The sequence below is a fragment of the Centrocercus urophasianus genome, unplaced genomic scaffold (genome assembly GCF_019232065.1).
Source record: "Centrocercus urophasianus isolate 14NV4802_14NV808 unplaced genomic scaffold, USGS_Curo_1.0 seq_2, whole genome shotgun sequence".
In the NCBI taxonomy this organism is placed as follows: Eukaryota; Metazoa; Chordata; class Aves; order Galliformes; family Phasianidae; genus Centrocercus; species Centrocercus urophasianus.
The window spans coordinates 15,477,292-15,495,661 of NW_024884755.1; the positions used below are offsets into that span (position 1 = coordinate 15,477,292).

Genomic DNA, 18,370 nt, shown 5'->3' on the forward strand with positions numbered 1-18,370 from the left:
CAACCCCAACCCATCCCACCGTGCCCATTAGATCCCTCAGTGCCACATCTTCATGGTTCCGGAGCACCTTCACCACCTTCCTGTGCACTTTGAGTGCCTGACTGCTCTTTGGGAGAAGAAATCATTCCTAATATCCAACCTGGATCAAAACCAGGAACCATTCTGGTAGGCCTGCAGTACCCTAGAAGCCGATCTTGTATTTAAACACTTTATTGGTAGTGTTTTCCTTGGAAAGTTTGGAGGTTTTCACTCCAAGGCTTTTCTCTTTCATGAAAAAAAAGGGGGGGGGGGAGTTGGCAGCTGCCGAAATCTGCAATACCTGAAGTGTGGAATTTTGGGGGAGAAGAAAGCATAAAGAGTGCAGTTGTCACATTAAGGACTCAGCATGGTTTGAAAATACATTTTCCACTGAAAAAAAAGCTGAAGTGGGAGAGTTCCCACCCACTGTGGTTGCTTCTCTTCCCTCCAGCTCCTGCAAGGAGGAAGACTTCCTCCAGATGAGGGTGGTTTTGTACACCAGAAAATGCATCGAGAGAGAAGGAGAGTGGGGAGCACAGCCCCAAAGCTCGCATTGGGTGGGCATGGAGGCAGGAGGGACTCGGGGGGACGCAGCTGAGATGCCGGGACTGAAATCCCATGGTTGGAAGGGATGGGAGAAGGGTGGAATTGCAGAGTTGAATGATCACAAAGGTTGGAAAAGAGCTCTGCGATCGTCCAATCCAACCACCACGTTGTGTTTGGTCGTATGAGAGGGAAAGGCTTCACCTTGTGCCTGGGGAAGGCCAGGTGGGATGTCAGGAGCAATTGCTTCTCCTGAAGAGTGGTGATGCATTGACACGGGCTGCACAGGGAGAAGTGGGGTCACCATCCCTGGGGGTGCTCCAGAACCGCGGGGATGTGGCACTGCGGTGGGATGGGTTTGGGGTTGGACCTGAGGATCTTGGGGCTCTTTTCCAACCTGAGGGATTCCGCTATTCTCTTTTCACACAGCTCCCAGATTTGACTGTAGGAGCACCTTTCTCATCATCCTTCTCAACAGAGCTCCCCTTCGGCCCTCATTCACTTGCGTGTGAAAGCAAACGCAGCAGGCACACGGATGCTGCCTGGCACAAGCATTGCAGGATGGGGACACTGCGTGCTCCTGGATGATCCCACATCTCCCACCATCCTGTAAACCGCCCCCTCCCCCCGGGCCCGGCAGCTCAGGCCCTGCACACCATCCCGAGCACCCCGGGATGCCGAAGGGAGGGGACGCAGCCTGGAGCGATGCGAATCAATAAGCGGGGTTGCGGCGTGCCGGATCCCAAACGGAAGGAGCGGGGAGGGATGGAGAGAGAAATCCAACCCCGGCAGCATCCTTCTGGAGGGAGGGAGGGAGAGAAGGAGGGAGGGAAGAAAGGAGGGAGGGGGCAGCCGCAGCCGCTGTCTCTTTAAATCCACCCGGAGCTGAGGCAGAGCAGCAGCCCAGGATCCTCGCTCGTTGATAAGCAGGATTTAGCCCCGTGGGAAGGAGGGGGAGCGAGGGTCGGGCCGCGCTCCCCCCCCCCTCGGGGCCTGGCGGAGAGCAGCATGCGGGCACGGGCGGCCCCAGCGAGCGGCTCCCGCGGCGGGCAGAGCTGCAGGGGAGCGGCGGCTGCGGGAGAGGCTTTTTAGGACGTGCGTAGGGCGAGGCCGGGAGGCGGTGGGGGAACCGCATTGCTGCTGAGCCATGCGCCGGGGCCGGGCGGCCTGAGCCGGGAGCGGGGGGGGCCTCCCTCCCTCCCCGCCCCCTTTTTTTCATACCCTTTGGGGTTTGGGGTTTTTTTTTTTTTTTTTTTTTCTTTTTTTTTTTTTCCTTCTATTCCCCCCCACCCCTTCTTCTTCTCTCTCTCTCTCTCCCCCTCCACCCCCGTTTTCTGCCGTGGATGGTTTTTAGGTGGAGTCGTTTGCACCAAAACCCAATAGCTGCCGCTGTTCTTGCTGCTATTTTTTTTTTTTTTTTTAATGATACTGTTTCCACAGCAGGGGAAGAGCCAACCGATCCCGAACACACTCCCAGAGAATGAATAATCACGAGGAACTGGCTTGAGCAGCGGCTGGATCTGGTGCATGATTGCAACCTGATTTTTCTATCTTTTTTTTTTTTTCTCCAAGTCATCGTTCTCCTTTTCTCTCCCGCATCATTTTTTTATTCTTATTTTTATTTTTTTTTTTTTCTTTTCACCTTTTGGGGGATTTGCAAACCGAATTACATGCATGTCCAGTGGGGGAAGGTTTAATTTTGACGATGGAGGGTCGTACTGTGGAGGCTGGGAGGACGGAAAGGCTCATGGCCACGGAATCTGTACCGGCCCCAAGGGTCAAGGTGAATATTCGGGCTCCTGGAGTCACGGCTTTGAGGTGTTGGGGGTCTACACTTGGCCCAGCGGCAACACTTACCAGGGCACCTGGGCGCAGGGCAAGCGCCATGGCATTGGCATGGAGAGCAAGGGGAAGTGGGTGTACAAAGGAGAGTGGACCCACGGATTTAAGGGACGGTACGGGGTCCGAGAATGCACTGGAAATGGGGCCAAGTATGAAGGCACCTGGAGCAATGGATTACAGGATGGCTACGGGACTGAGACCTACTCGGATGGAGGTAGGTGGTGTCTTGATATCTCCCAAGCTGGGGCAGGAAGTGTGGGTAGCAGTGAGGGATGTATGGGGATCAACGATGCGTGGGTACCAGAGATGGATGGGCACCACTGAGGGATGCGTGGGTACCAGTGATTTATGGGTACCAATGATGGGTGCATGGGTACCAACAATCTGTGTGTACCAGTGAGGGATGCATGGGTACCAGTGATGGATATATGGGTACCAATGATGGGTATATGGGTTCCAACAGCCTGTGGGTACCGTGAGGGATATTTGGGTACCAGCAATGTGTGGGTACCACTGATGGATGCGTAGGTAGCAGTGAGCTATATGTTCAGCCCCCAGGCTTGAGCTGAAGTCTGGGACATGGCAACCTGCTTGCTTGCTTGCTGCTCACTGCCCCACAGGAGATAAGGCAGCAGCCAGCATGGCACCAGGCCACCTCTTTGCCAGAGGTACCCCATATGTTCAGCTGGTCACAGCACCAGGCCTGCACCTACAAAGGCTTTTTTGGGAGAGGGGATGAGATGCTGGTACCTGAGCAATGGAGGACAAAGCAGGGAGGATGGGGTGGGCCCAGCTGGGGGAGCAGCCCGAGTTGCACATGGGACAGGGCAGTTCTGTACCACTGTAACCTGTAGGATTTGCATTGGAGTGGATGCAGCAAAGCAGGGCAGAGGGGAGCGGAGCATGCAGGGATGTCTGGGGCAGATCCGTACAGCTCTATTGCAGCAAACCCTTTATATGAAAGGCCAAGGGCTTCGTGAACACCCTGCCTTCAGCCCCACACTTAATGAATAATGCCCAGGCAAAAGAATTTAATTCAGACAAGAGTCTTACATTCCTAGTTTACGGCTTAATGCTTAGCGTAGGGGCTCAGAGGGATCACAGAAGCTATTCTCTGCCGTCAACGCGGCTTAGCGAGATGTGGAGGGGAAAACCAGGATTAAATGGGGAAAAAAAACCACAAAACAAAACAAGAAAACCCAATTGGAGTGATCAGCAATCGCCGGGCTAACGAGCTTTAGGGCCAAACTAGGGAAAACAGCTGGTGCTCTCCTTAAGTGGCTGTATCATCCTCCGTAGCCTTTCGGGGTCCTTCCATCTGGATTGCCACCATGATAAGAGCCAGGCCTACCTCCCTGCAGCAGGGCTTTTTCTGCTGGATGTGCACCACCCCAAGCGGGTTCCTTACATTTGATGGCATTATGGTTTACCAGGATGGCCACAGTCAGGGGACTGCAGGAACTGAGCTCCGTCGCAGCCTTCCTGACAGGTGCTGCGAGAGCTTTCTCCAGCAAGCCTGGTGCTGCCCTATGATCAGACGTGGTACCTGCAGCTCTTTGTGCTCTCTGAGGGAGAGGGAGAAGTGGGGAATTTATTTTTAAAGATAATTTGCTCAGGGGGGGGGGCTTTCTCTGAGAGGAAAATACGGCTGCACCTTTTGTTTCAGATGCCTGGAATAATGCTGGGATTGGTTGGGTTTGGGTTTGGGAGCGATCCCTACATCTGACATCCTTCTGCTGGGAATAAAACTCAGGCAGTGCTCACAGTGAGGGGTCAGCAGGGGGTGGGGGTGGTGTTCTGCATGATCTGAACTCCAGTGCTGCCCCCATACCAACCCCCCCAGCATTCCAACCCCACTGGGGGCATTTGTATGGAGAGCTCATGGTGTTGGGGACTGCTCTGGCCCCACACCTCTGTCGCCCCCCACCCCATGCAGGACAGCACAGGGTGCATGCCCAAGCCAGGCTGCATGCTGCTCACTGCTCTGAGAAGCTACCAGAAGCCAACAGCTGCTGCTTCCATCTTGTCAGGCCAGCCCAGCTTCCCTGTGCTCAGGACCAAAAGCCTCTCCATGCACATCTTTGGTATTAGGAGGTGTGAGATGGGCAGGGGAAGAGCAAAACGCTGTCCCCTGGGGACTGCATACAGTGCAGGGAGAAGGGAATGGCTGCATGGGGCCATACAGAGCTGCAGAGCTCACGGCCAGGTGCTGGGAATGGGGATATCCCATGCACACCCCCAATGCCCACGCTCTCTGATCCCATTTTGGCACAGGTAGGATGCACTTTACTGAACTCAGCTGCCAGCAGCCAGGGAGTCTTTCCCAGTCCCACATCCCCACTTTGGGTGGATTTGGACACCTTCAGACCTTTGGAAACCAAACCTTGGTGAACTCTGTGCTCTTGGGTGCAAGAAGCCAGTGTTTGCACCAAGGGCACCGTGTAGCTGTGGTACAGGGGAGGCAGCTCTGAGGAAGGATGTTTCTCATTAATCTATTCAAGTTATTACCTCCATCAAACTGAAGTATCCTAGAATCCTCGCCCCAGCATCTGTCACTTGCCACCTACAGATAAATATTCATCCCTTACATGCTATTTTTTATAGCACATCAACCAGGCCTAGGGGATGGGCCCCTAAATGCACAGCCAGGCTGAGGAAGCAAGGTGCCACCAAATCCCTGCCTTTCACTCCAATTTCTCCTTGTGCAATAGCGTGAAGGACCAACCCCAAAACTCCCCCAGCCATTACCAGCGCTATTAGGGATGCAGCATCTTGCCATGCACGCATCCATCGATGCATTCAGCTCAGGCACGGCAAACGATGCCTCCCTGCTCAGCACCCCCAGCTCACAGCCCCAGGCACCGTCCCCCCACGTCGGGTGCTGCCAACCCCCACACCAGCTGCCCCCGCACGCAGCTTGCAGAGCTCACACCTCCCACACTGCCACGCTCAGCACCATGCACACACGCCTCTGCTCCCCACGCCGCTTCCCCACTCCATGCACAGACCCCCACTCACATGCTCTGCCCCCCACTCTCTGCCCCATGCCCGTGCAAACTTGCTTCCCTGAGCCGAGAGATGCAAACACACTGCATGGGGCACCAATAAGCAAACACAGCCCCCTCAGGGAGACCACTTCGTGCTGAAGCTCCCTGGCATCGCTGCACACGCAGCCTATGCCTGTGCATCTGTGGCACACGTGTGCACCATCTTTTCCCATCCGTGCGCCCTTGTCCCACTGCCAGAATTGCTCGATGCCTCCTGTCCCATCCAGCAGCAGGATGATATTATATAAACCAAGAGCTGAGAATTGCTTTTGTTGGATGCTGGGGTTGCAGAGCACATTTGCATCCGGGCCTGGTTCAGCCCAGCCGGTAGCAGGTTGAGTAGCAGGGGTACTGGGTAGAAGGGGCTGCATGCATCAGGGTGATTGGGGTGAGCACCCAGTGGGGTGAGCATCTATCAAGGTAAGCATCCATTGGAGTGAGCAGCAATGTCATCCAGTGCCACTGCAACGCCTTTGCTGGAGCAGCTGGGGCCCATTTCAGCCCTGGCAAAGCCATTCTCCCCTCCCTGTTTGCCCCAATGGGACAGGGGTTGGATGGGGGAACCTCCCTCTGAGGCCTCCGTAGCCCATCCAGTCCTTGGGCACCAGGTTCCCATCCCCATGCCCCATAGCTGTTCCCCATCCCTCTAGTTGTCTCCCCCAGCCCAACCTGTGTGATCCATGCACATTTTTTGAGAGGGCCACCCCGAAGGGATGGGCAGTCGCACCTCGGGGCTCATCTTGTGTAATGTTCCGTGCCCACTCACCTCCTTGAATCATCCCTTTGATAGATAAGTGAAATATAATTAGTGTTTTCATTGTTAGTGCCGTGTGAGTAGGCAAGTGGGATTTCTTGGCCCAGGCTGGTACATTTTCCTGCTATGCACTGCGATGGGGTGGGAGCAGCCTCTCCACGTCCCATGTCACAACTCCACGTCCATCTCACCCCTGCAGTGGTATTGCTGACACTTCCAGGTGCTCTCAGCACATGCGTTGGGAACTTTCCCATGGATGCAAATGGGAATTACTGTGCAAAAGCAAAAAGAGGCTCATAGGGACCACGGAGATGGAGTGGGGATGCTGCAGGACCAGGGAGGGGGCACAGCTCTCAGCCCAGAGCTCATTCTGGTTTGCAGAGCATCCTGCAACCTGGGCTTGGCTCTGAGGGTGCCTGCAAAGGGATACAATGGTGACAATAGGAGAGCAGTGATCGAAATGCTGGGAAGCAAAAAAAAATGAACCAAAATACAAAATGAAGATTCTGACCAGCTTCGTTAAAAATAAATGACTCGGGCTGATGGTAATTACTGATCTCATTGGAACACGCTGCTTAGTTTCAGGTACTGCTCAGGACAGAAGAAGGATTTTGGCCCCAGGGGAAAGTACAGGGCACAGAAATTACAGGGCACAGGAACTGGCAGACAGCTCTGGTGCCTTGTCTGGCCTGCAGCGCCTCAGGGGAAAACACAGCACCCTCCAGATCAATCTGCCCCACAACACACCTCCCCACGACCGTAATAGGGACCCCTCCAGTTCTGATGCACAGCGTTGCTGCCCTTTCACCACTTCATCTTCATTATCTCTGTTAACTCACGGCCATATGGACACTCCTCACCCTTTTCATTGGGATCACCCTATAGGAGCAACACGGGCAGTTCTCCATCCGAGCGTTTTAGGCTGGGACGCATCACCCTGCAATCATACAAACACAGACCGCACCAAGTTGGAAGGGATCCATGAGCATCACTGAGCCCAGCTCCTCTCTCCAGAGCAGACCGCTCCAAAACACAAGGACTGTTTCCTTTATGGCGACTCAGGGTCTCATCCTTCAACAGTGAGGTCTGCAGAAGAACGCAGAAGCGGGGCAGAGCAGCACCGTGGGGTCATTAGGATGGGTTGCGTTGGGTTTTCTCATCGTTTTTAAGGCAAACGATGGGATATTTGCATGTGCCAAGAGGGAGCGGATCCGGTGTCCCGTGGGGCTGTGTGACATCTGCTCCTGGAGCAGAACATTCTCTCTAGAAGCTCCAGCTTGTGGAATCATGTGATTTTTGTAAGATGTTTCGGCTTCATTTTTGAAGCAAGGTTCCCACCCAGACTATTGCAGAAAAGTCATTCTTACAGGCTTGGAAACCAGCAGCTGAGTGCTAAAAATGCCTTCTGTTAGGGAGAAGGGGGGAAAAAAAGAAAAAAAGCCATGGTTTTAAAATTAACCTGATTAAACTTGAATGTCTTGAATCAGGGAATGCTGATGTAGATGGATGACCTGCATTACTATAGACACTACCTGATGATGTAGAAGCCAGGCAGGACAGCATTGGTGACGATCCCAGAGGGGACAGTGCTGGGTTGGGGCATATCTTGTGAGAAAGCTGAATAACTATCAGTTATAACCAGCAGGTGGATGGAAAATATTTATATCTGGGGGGTTGATATTGGTGCTGCAAAGACTGAGCATTGATTACCCAAAGGGATGGGATGTACCAAAGACCCTCATCGTGCTCTGAACTGCACAGTAAATGGAAGGATTCGGGGATCTGAGGGGCTGATAAGTGCATGTAGTGCCACCAAACCCTCTTGGGTTCACCCAAACCCCATCCTGCAGCAGGCAGCTCTCAGTCCCGTGAGCCCTGCTGAGAAATGGGGTGAGAACAGAGAGTTTGTGAGGAGGATTACGTGATGGGGGGATTAGCAGCCTTAGCATTAGCCCAATTTCACTCTGCTTTGTGTGAGGAGCACATTAGCCATAATGAAGGTGCTGAGCTATACAGTAATTTGTTTCCCACCCCTCCTGCTAAAGCTGTCCTGCCTCAGGCCTCCTTAAAATTATTGTATTGCTCCAGCTGGGGCTGGGTGCTGCTGCTTTGCTTGTTCTCTAAGGCTGATGACCACGCTTTTAGGACAACTGGAAACCTATTTTCTGGGTTCTCCACTCCTCTAAAGCTATATTTCACCTGGCTGCAGGACCTGCTGCTTTAAGAAAGGTGGTGGCTGTCACACGCACACAGTGAGCTCCATCAGCGTTGGCAGTGCCAGGGTTTGGTCTTAATTCCAACAGTTTGAAGCATTTCTCCCTTCCCATCCTATCCCATCTCTCCCTTCTCCGCTCCCTGTGCCCATCCTGCATGCCTGTACCCAGCCTCACATTAAGCAATGACTAACATCTGTCACGTGTTTGTGCCTGCAGATCATATTTACATACTCAAAAATCCATACCTTCTATCCTCCTCTGTATAAACACTTACCCAAGCGTATCTGCAGCAAACAACCCACCAGGCTGCCACAGCAGAAGCATCTCCATGTTTTTATCATGGCAAAAGACCTCTGAGATCCCCGAGTCCAACCCCAACCCCCCCCACACCCCCACCGTGCCCATAACCACATCCCTCAGTGCCACATATCCATGGTTTTTGGACATCCTTGGGGAGTATTCCTACCCTCTTTTCTCCTCTCCACTTTCTCTGTGTCAGAATTCAGGAGATTGGCCTAATTATTGCCATCGGATGCCTTTAATTAATACGTGGTGTTAGTCAGCGATAAGAGAGGAGGGTGAGCATCCCAGGAAGGATCCTTCACAAGATAAACCAGCAATTTACAATTCCTAATTGCTTCTGCTGGGTTGTGAACAGCAGACGGGCGCTTCGGACAGCACAGACCACAGTTCAGAGCTGCACCGAGTTGCAGAAACAGGCTGGCAGGTTTGGGTGACAGCCTTCATCCAACACAGCCACCAATCCAGGTGGCTCTGGCCATGCTTTGGGGATGGCCCTGCATTGTATGGCAGCCCAGGCAGCTAAGCTCACCTGGAAATCCCTCAGACTGATACACAAAGTTGAGCTATTTGTATTTCTCAATGCGAGAAAGTGAAGCGGAGCAAGGCAGGGCAGATGCACACAAAGCTCCCTTGTGCTTTGCCCCTGCCAGGGCTTTGTCCTGCTGACACCGAGCTGGCGGGCTTGGTTTGGGGGAAAGCAAGCGAGCAGTCTGCAATCCCTAAAGCTCATACTTAATGATTTTCCTGGAGCAGAGCCAAGGGACTCAGCAGCCTGCAACATGGCAGCTCCTTGGGTATGGGGGAGGGAGGGAGGAAAGAAAATGCAGCCATTGCAGCCCCATAGGTCTGGATGTCCTGTCCCCTTCCAACACCACTGCGGGCAGACCAAGTTTGTGGTCAAGCAGGCAGTCCCACCTTCAGCCTAGGGGAGCCCTGTGAACACTACAGGGATGCAGATAGCCCATCTTACCCCTGGCACCCTCCATCATTTGCTTGTTGCTTGGATGGATCCTAAGGAAACCCCAGATCTGTCTGAACGTTGCTTATTTGTCTGAAGTCTGGGATACTTTGGACGTTGCTGCTGACCTTCACGAGATATTGATGGCTTTCCCCAGCAGCAAGATGAGGTTGTGGGTCACAGGTGGCCCCCTGGCTTGGGGCAGCAGGCAGCAATACAGGCTCTCCCCCCCAGCAGGGGGTGGTTCCTTGCCATCCCCTCGTGTCATAGATTGTATCTGGGTTAGAAAGGCCAAGTGGGGGCATTCATCTCTCCTTCCCTGATATAATCTGGCAAGAGATTCCAACTTGCACTGATGAAGTGAGGTTTCTGGTGGCATTCTCTGCATGGCAACACCAAGCTGTGCATTTATTGCCTCTTCCAATGAGACAGGGACAGAGACAAGTCTTCTCCTTTAGCCAAAAGCCCCAGAACTCTTTGGCAGAGATGAAGAGGCAAATGAAGAAGCAAACGATGAGACACATCATTCTTCCTGGTGTCTGCAGTGCCTCAGCTCCTTCCAGAGCATTTTGGAAAAAAAAAAAACAAAAAAAAAAAACCAACAAAAAAACCATCAAATTGGTCTTCCCTCTTCCCATCCACGTTGCAGGAGTGCTGCTGCATGATCCCATTTGCAGCAGGGAACGTGAGGGCTCTGCTCTGGGTTCCTGTTTCTGTGAGGTGCAAGGTTCCCTGCCCTGCTGTAGGGCCAACCCCAGTGTCTGGTGGCTCTGTGGGGACAACAGGAGCCGCCTGCAGACTCTTGCGCTCTTCCCAGAATGAATTTCCACTTCCTGAGCCAAGTGCTGAGAAAGCGCTGAATAACTGCAACAAATTAGATTACTCTTTGGTGCTTGTCATTTCTCTACAACATCCAAGCTGCTGGAGATTCAGCAACAGGACTTACTCCTTGTGGTTCCACACGGTCCTGAGGGCGATGGAAATTCCCATGGGAGCTTGAAAAGCCATTTAGAAAGCAGCCAGCCTTTCTCCAAGGGGAGCGAGCCAAGAATCCACCAGACTCCAAACCACACGTGCCAGTGGCCAGTGGCAGCATCACCCATCTTCTCTCCGTGTTTCCACCCCCTCCCAACTTTCCCCATCTTCCCTGTGATCCCGTTTCCTTCTTCACGACCCAGCTTCTCTTTCTGGTGGAGGAATATTCTCACTGAGCCATCGTTTGGGATGACTTCATTTATTTTCTTCTAGCCTCAGGTTATCCCCTCTGGACGTGTTCATGTGCGTGCCTGCAGCCCCACTCTTCTTGGCATTGCCTGGTTCTGGGCCAAGTCCTGCCAGAATAATTGCTCTGAGAGTCAAGAAGTCTTCCCTGGGGTAAATCCACTGCAAGTCAGCACACAACTCTCTGCTTATCCCCATGGGCGATTATTTTGCTGCCATTATGATAAATTATGACAAAATTCTCACTCGCAGCGCAGGATCTGTCCCTCCTTTCAGCAGGGCAGCGGTGACTGAGATGTTGTTCATCTGCTCTCATCCATGTCTTGCACCCAGCCCTCGGAATGCTGCATTCCCCCTGTGTAATCACCCCATTAATCTCATGCAATTCGTGCTTTAGGAAGCACTTTGCAAGAGCTGATAGCAAGGGAAGAGCTACAGAAATGGATGTGACTTTGGTTGCGTTAGCACAGCAAGCAGTAGATGCTTTGCCTCCTATGCTTCCTCTGCAATCCTTCAGGTTGGAGGTGCTCTGCAGCTCAGGTTGGGTCCTTTTTCATCAGAAGTGCTTGTCTTGCTACATCCTTAGTCCCACTGCATTTTGCAGCACCCCAGCTCCAAAACAGCCATAGCTGGTCCATCCTGGCACAGAGAGTGGAAAGCAATAAAATCCTGTTTCCTCTGCAGGGAAAAAAAAGAGTATCCCAGCTCCTTGTGAGATTAAGCTCTGTGCACACATCTGCAAATGTGAGAGGGCAGAGGTTAAGCCAGGTGGTGCAAGGGGAGGAGGTGACAGTGCTTAGCGATGCAGATCAGATGGCTCTGAGAGCTTCCAGCCTTCGTGGCCAAATCCTGGGATATTGAGGGGTTTAAGAGGTAATAAAGTCAAAAGAGGGAGGAGGGAGGGAACTCAGCTCCATGATCTGGAGGTGTCCACGAAGATATGCAGATGTCCCAGAGGCTATCAGGGAGGCAATCCCCATTGGCAATCCTCCACTTATGAGGGAGGCAGATGTGAGGTTTGGGTTTTGCTGTGCTGGGAGCAGCTCTGAGATGCTGGCAGTGCAGTAGCAGGACGGGCTGGCCGATGGAGCAGCTCTCCTCAAATCCCTGCATCCTCTGCTTAGAAAACTTAACCTTGCCAAGCAGATGCAGCGATTGCTCCTGGCAGTCGTGCAGCTTTAGGAGTAGGTTTTAAGGCCATGCAGAGATGACAGCTTCCTGGGCACCTCTGCCTTGCTGCAGCAGGAACCTGCTGTGACCAATTTGCTGCCTCTGCTCCAGCTGAGATGTGCTGTCATGCCCGCCCCAAGCCTGCTTTGTTCTGCTCCTTGCCACCATCTCTGGCTTTCAGCAAAGGGCCTTGCTTGCTCTACAGTGCTTCATTTTAACCTGGTTTTTCAGCCATGGGCTTGCAAGGAGAGGGGGAAACCTTGGGAGCTTCTTGGGGCTGGGGATCAGATTGAAGACTCTGATAGATGATACGCAAGGACTTTTCTCCCTGCCCCTCACCCACATGCTCAAATCCAACCAGAGGACATGTCCCATGTCCCCCCCAAGATGCCTGCTGTCCATCCTGCTGTCTGTCTTGCTGTCTGTCCCTTGTTTGCCCTGTGCCCAAGCTCTGCTCCTCACCCTGCCCTGCAGGTGCCAGTCCTAATCCCAGCACTCTGTCTCCCTCCCAGCTCTAATCCTATAAATCCTGAGCAAATCCTCCCAGTGTCCATTCCAAGGCAATCTTTGCTTGGAGAAAGCATTTTTTGGGGGCGTACGCAGGGAACCACAGCCCGTGCTGGGGAAAGACAGCAGCCTTAACCACTTCCTGCTTATCCCTGTGTATAAAATGCCTTTAAACCTGCAGAAGGGTGGTGCAAGTTGTCATTCAGATGGGAAAGGCAAGCCACTGCCCAGCTCAGGAGGATCCAACAGGTACTGATGGCTAAGGGCAAAGAGCATTTCATGCAGAGCAAGGATGGAAAGCCTCTATCAGTCTGAGCCAGAGGGAATCTGCTGGGCTGTTGTTATCAGGGCTGTTTCACATGGGGGGCACTATTTTAAGACTATTTAAGTCTCCCTTGCCCCGATACCACACAGTGCTGGACTCTACTTTGGCATTGCCCCGGGCTGGGCTCAGAGCCTGCCCAGGGTTTGCAAATCCACCCAGCGAGGGCTGAGCCAGGTGGTGAATCACTGCATTGTGAGACATCCCCAAAAAGATTAAAGCTGACCTAAGAATAAAAACAAGCTGTGCAGTTCAACCGATAGGGATAACATGACAAAGCGTGCCAACGGGATGGGATTGCAACCCCAGGGCAGGAAAGCAGCAGATTACCACTACACATTGCAGTACACAGGGCATGCTGATTGTGCTTGGGTGGTGTTTTCCTACCTGGATTGGTTTCTTGTGGCTCCATTTTCCAGCACGGATGGCTTTAACCCGAGGCACAGCAAGATGCAGCGTGCATCCCAGCAAACTGCCAGTTAGGTAACTCCAGCAAGTGCCCACGCAAATGGAGGAGTTCAAGCAGGGGCACGTTTCTGAGAATAATAACCACACAGATATATCCCCATGAGGCTTTTATTTCTATAGAGCCTCTCCCTCCCGCTGCATACTGGATGAAAGCATGATGTACAGAAAAAAAAATACATGGTAATACACCAATTGCTTTCACCACTGCCGGCAGCAGACGGGATGGAGTCTGCTCCTGGATGACAATCCCAGCCTCCCTGCACTTTCCTCTTCCAAATTCAGGCTGGATCTATAGGGCAGCCCAGGGGAAGAAGGCTCCGTTTGCCCCAGCGCCTCATCTGGTTGCTAACAGCTAAAGTGCACCCCTGCAAATTGACTCAGATATTTTACTTTCTTCCCACATTGGGATACTATGACTGTAGAGACGGGGTTGGGATCCGGAGCTGCACTTTGCTACTGGGAGTCTATAATGCATGGCAAAGCCATTGGGTCTTGCAAATTGAGAATGAGCCCAAACGCAGCAGCCACAGATATAGAAATGAAGAAAAATAACTGCTTACCTTCTGAAGGCTTCAAGTAGGCAGGGATCTCCAGCAAGAGATGCCCTCATCTCCACTGTCAATCCTTAAATGAGTTCTGGGAAGGGGTGGATCCCGCCTTCAGCCCTTCCAATCACTCGGGTACATTGCTTACACCTGAGCTGCCCTGGGTTGGCCCTGCCTTCCCACCAGGTGCTCCATCACTGCTTCAGACTGTAACGTAGCATTTCCACAGCAGAGTCCATATGTTCCCAATAATAACAGGTCCCAACAATAGCAGCTCAAGCAGGCTGATGCTACTCCTTCCCACAGGATGCATCACAGAATCATTCAGGTTGAAAAAGGCCACTAAAGTCACCAAGTCCATCCTGCCATACCCACTGACCGTGTCCCTCAGTGCCACATCTCCACAGTTCTGCGACACCTCCGGGCGCGGTGACTCCACCACCTCCCTGGGCAGCCGTCCCAGCGTGTCACCACACTTTTGGAGAAAAAAATTGAACCCGCTCTTTGCTTTTGCCTCCCCAGGGACGTATCAGGGCCAGTGGGTCGGAGGGATGCGCCAGGGGTACGGCGTCCGTCAGAGCGTTCCCTACGGCATGGCTGCGGTCATCAGATCACCCCTGAGGACGTCCATCAACTCCCTGCGCAGCGAGCACACCAATGGCACAGCCCTGCACCCCGACTCCTCGCCGGCGGTGGCCGGCAGCCCCGCCGTGTCCCGAGGTGGCTTTGTCCTCATGGCCCACAGCGATGCCGAGATCCTCAAGAGCAAGAAGAAAGGCATCTTCCGCCGGTCGCTGCTGAGCGGGCTCAAGCTCCGTAAGTCCGAGTCCAAGAGCTCCTTGGCCAGCCAGCGGAGCAAGCAGAGCTCCTTCCGCAGCGAGGCCGGGATGAGCACGGTCAGCTCCACCGCCAGCGACATCAACTCCACCATCAGCTTGGGCGAGGGCGAGGCTGAGCTGTCTGTCATCGAAGACGACATTGATGCCACCACCACTGAGATCTACGTCGGAGAGTGGAAGAACGACAAGCGGTCGGGTTTTGGGGTGAGCCAGCGCTCCGACGGCCTGAAGTACGAGGGCGAGTGGGCCAACAACAAGCGTCACGGCTACGGCTGCATGACCTTCCCCGATGGCACCAAGGAGGAGGGCAAGTACAAGCAGAACGTCCTGGTCAGTGGCAAGAGGAAGAACCTCATCCCGCTGCGGGCCAGCAAGATCCGCGAGAAGGTGGATCGGGCCGTGGAGGCGGCCGAGAGAGCGGCCACCATCGCCAAGCAGAAAGCGGAGATCGCCGCCTCCAGGTAGGCATCGGGGCACCTCAGCCCCAGCGGCAGCGGGGGGACGTGGGAGGAGGTTTGTGTCTTATAGAGGCTAAGGGCCGTTGCTTGGGGGAGGCGTTGTGGTGCTGGAGGCTTGGGGGATGTTGAGGTGGGTGTTGGTTGATGGCGCAGCCTTGGCTGCGTCTGTGGGCTTGCTTCTTGGATCTGTGCAAAGCCAAGCCTTCGTGCTTACGCACGGGTAAACTTCGTGGGTTCTTCTCAAAAACGGGATGGATCCGGGCTGAACTGCCCCTCGTGCTCACTGTAAGCAGGTTGAGGGCGCACGACTATCCCAGAACAGCAATAGAGGGTCAACCGGAGCAGTGCACTCACTGAGAGCCACGTGAGGGTGGCTGCAGCATGGTAGGATTGGGGTTCTGAGTCCCTGGGTGGGACAGGCAGCTGTCACTTGGGAGGTCCTGGGCTGTCTTCCCCATTTCTCCACAGCCTGATAGGAGAAGGGCTCCTGCAGTGCTGTTTCCCCAAATCCTCTCTCTGACACAGCCTGGAGAAACCACCCTAAGGATGGTCTGTGCCATTTCAGGGATCAGATATGGCTGAAAAACAGCAGAAGAGGAGGAAAGAAAAAACAACAGGGTGATATCTAGTTTAGCTTAAAATCATGTCCGACTCAAGTGCCTTGTAGCCAGCTCCCAAAACGTGCATAGAGCATGGTGAGCTGCAGTGAGCAACCAGAAGAGAGGTGAGCTGAAGAGGAAAGTCTCTTCAGCTGAGATCAGGGATCTCTGCAGCACTTTGGGGAGTGGTTTATGAAAGCACGGGTTTTTCTTTCTGTTTTCTGACCAAATGCTACACGTAGAACCCAGGTGGTTGGGGAAAAAAATCAGGCAGCTCCTCAGTCTCCTGTGCTGGATTAATTGTTGGATCTGGATCATTTGTATTCAGTGTCACACTTGAAATCTTTATCAGCACGTCTGCTGATGACTGATCTGCAATGTGAATGAGACTCCCAGGCCTGCTTGGGGAGCATATTTGGACTTGATGTTTTCTAGCTGATGTTGGACCAAGCTGTTGTCAAAGCTTTAAAAAAAAATAAATCCCACTCGAATGCCAGGTAGGGAAAAGACTGCAGAGCAGAGGAAAGACCAGATCTTTCCGTGTGATGAGAGGATGTGAACGTCTTGAGACAGTGGGCTGAACCCTGGAAATGGAAATCCTTTCTGAGAGCCTGGGCATCCCCGGTTGGTTCCAGTTCTGGAACACCATGAGAGCAGGAGCTGGGAGAGATGTGACCCCCACAAGCTGGAAATGCTTTAATGAGTTGTTGGCATGTAAGGCTCCACCTCTAATTGTGAGAGAGGAGCAGGAGGAAAAATAAGATCCATCTGGGGCACAAACACCTTCTGCCCCCATATCAGATGGGGAACACGGAACCCATGACCATGTGTGCATTCAGAAAGGACAAATAGGATTTAGGGCCACTCAGCAGACCCCGTTAGTCATTAGTAAAGCTGCAAAGAAATAAATGAATGGGAGTGCTTCAAGGATACCCCAGCAGAGATGCAGCCCAAGTTTGGCATCGCTCACGAGCATCCTGACCCCTTCCTCCCACACTGCCGCCTCCCAGCTTTATCCTTCCTGCTCCAGAACAGACACAAGAAAGCGTGGCCACACCAGGATTTACTCTTCTGATGGCACAAACATTGCCTCTGGTGTGTGGGGGAGCTGAAAAGCCCTGTATTGATTCTGCTGTGCAGCACATGGGGATGGGGATGGGCAGATTCCAACGTGACTTGTGCAGTGCATTAGTGCTGGGGTAGCGTCTGCGCATGACGCCCATCCTTCCACCTGCATTAATGGCTCATGTCAAAGCCCCAAAACTTAGCAGCAAAGAGCCAAGCTGTCTGGCTGCATTCAAGCACGCCTGCTGGGCTTAGGATTTGCTGGAGGCACAGAGGAAGTGGGACTCGGTGTTGTGCAGACTCAAGGTGCTGGGGACTCTCTGGTGTTTGCAATTTGCCAAATGGAGGTGGGAAGCAGGAAACCTGTTCTGTCTGAAATGCACAGGCTTTCTTGTTGAGCTCTTTCCCGTTGTAATATTTTCTTGCACGGATGCTCTCGGCTGCACCCCAGCATGCAGAAGCAGAAGACAGCAAGGTTTTACGACCAGCTAGAAAGGCTTCCACGTAATTAACATGATTCATTTTCAAGCTTCTAAATGGATCAACACTCCCCTGCAGTGCCCTCACCAAATTGCATTGTCCGAGATGAAATAAAAGCACAAAATAGGCAGTAGGTACATTGGCAAAGGGTTGTTTCTGGCCCTCTGGGGCTCACGGGTGCAATATTCCACATGTAAAATCAACGAGAGCCACTGGCTTACCATCAACCTCCAGGACAGGCTTTGTGTGCGTGTGTGCACGTGAATGTGTGTGCTCTTCTGTCTAATAATGTGGCTGAATTCACTGCACAGCCTTTCTCTCAGTGGGGGAAAAATATGTGGCCACCCACAGATTTCATTAAATTTGTGAGGATTCAGTATTTTTGAAAACTCAGCCGCTCTGTCAGATTTGGTTGGAATTGGCCAACACGTTCAGAAGTTATTAGTGTGGGAGTGATGGCGTATAGATATATAAACAGCACAATCGCATAAGCGAGCCCCATTTCCTGAGGAAAGTAGGCTAAAAACATAGTGAGCTGAAGACAAGTAAATTGGATTCTTCAAGTTGTTTCAGTCTGCACAAAGCACAGTGTGATCTGCGACACAGAAATGTAAGCTCATTTCAGGAGCAGTTTGCAGGTTCCGTAGATGATTCTCCTTAATTTTCCATAACGCAATTAAAAAGGAAAGAACATTTTCTATCCTCCTGCTCCTGTAAAGTCATTGGGTGAGAAGAGGCAGCATTCAGGGCTGGAAAACAAATGTTTCTCCCCATCCTTCCTGCTCACACTCCCCATCCATTCTGTGAGGACAGAGGACAGGGATGAAAGCAGAGGGGATGGACGGAGGTGAACTTTCGGGCAGGGGTAATTCCCTTTGCAGCAGTCTGTTTTCTTCCTGCCTTCCTCTTCCCCAGTATTCCCCAATATGAGCTATTGGTTTTTTCCAATCCGGGGAGCCCCGTTCTGCCCCATTACAATGAATGTGTCGGGTGTCCACTTTGTGCTCCATCCCCA

The 18,370-nt window shown here is 52.7% G+C and overlaps 1 protein-coding gene across 1 annotated transcript in view; it reads left to right on the forward strand.

Annotated features, from left to right (window-relative positions):
• Window positions 1-2,203: 2,203 nt before the first annotated feature.
• The window catches only part of JPH3 (junctophilin 3), a 40,391-nt gene continuing 24,224 nt past the window's right edge, over window positions 2,204-18,370 (forward strand). The window contains exons 1-2 of the mRNA XM_042821364.1: window positions 2,204-2,617; window positions 14,437-15,214. Coding sequence (XP_042677298.1) covers window positions 2,236-2,617; window positions 14,437-15,214 — 1,160 coding nt within the window. The 5' untranslated portion in view covers window positions 2,204-2,235. The remainder of the gene's footprint in view (window positions 2,618-14,436; window positions 15,215-18,370) is intronic.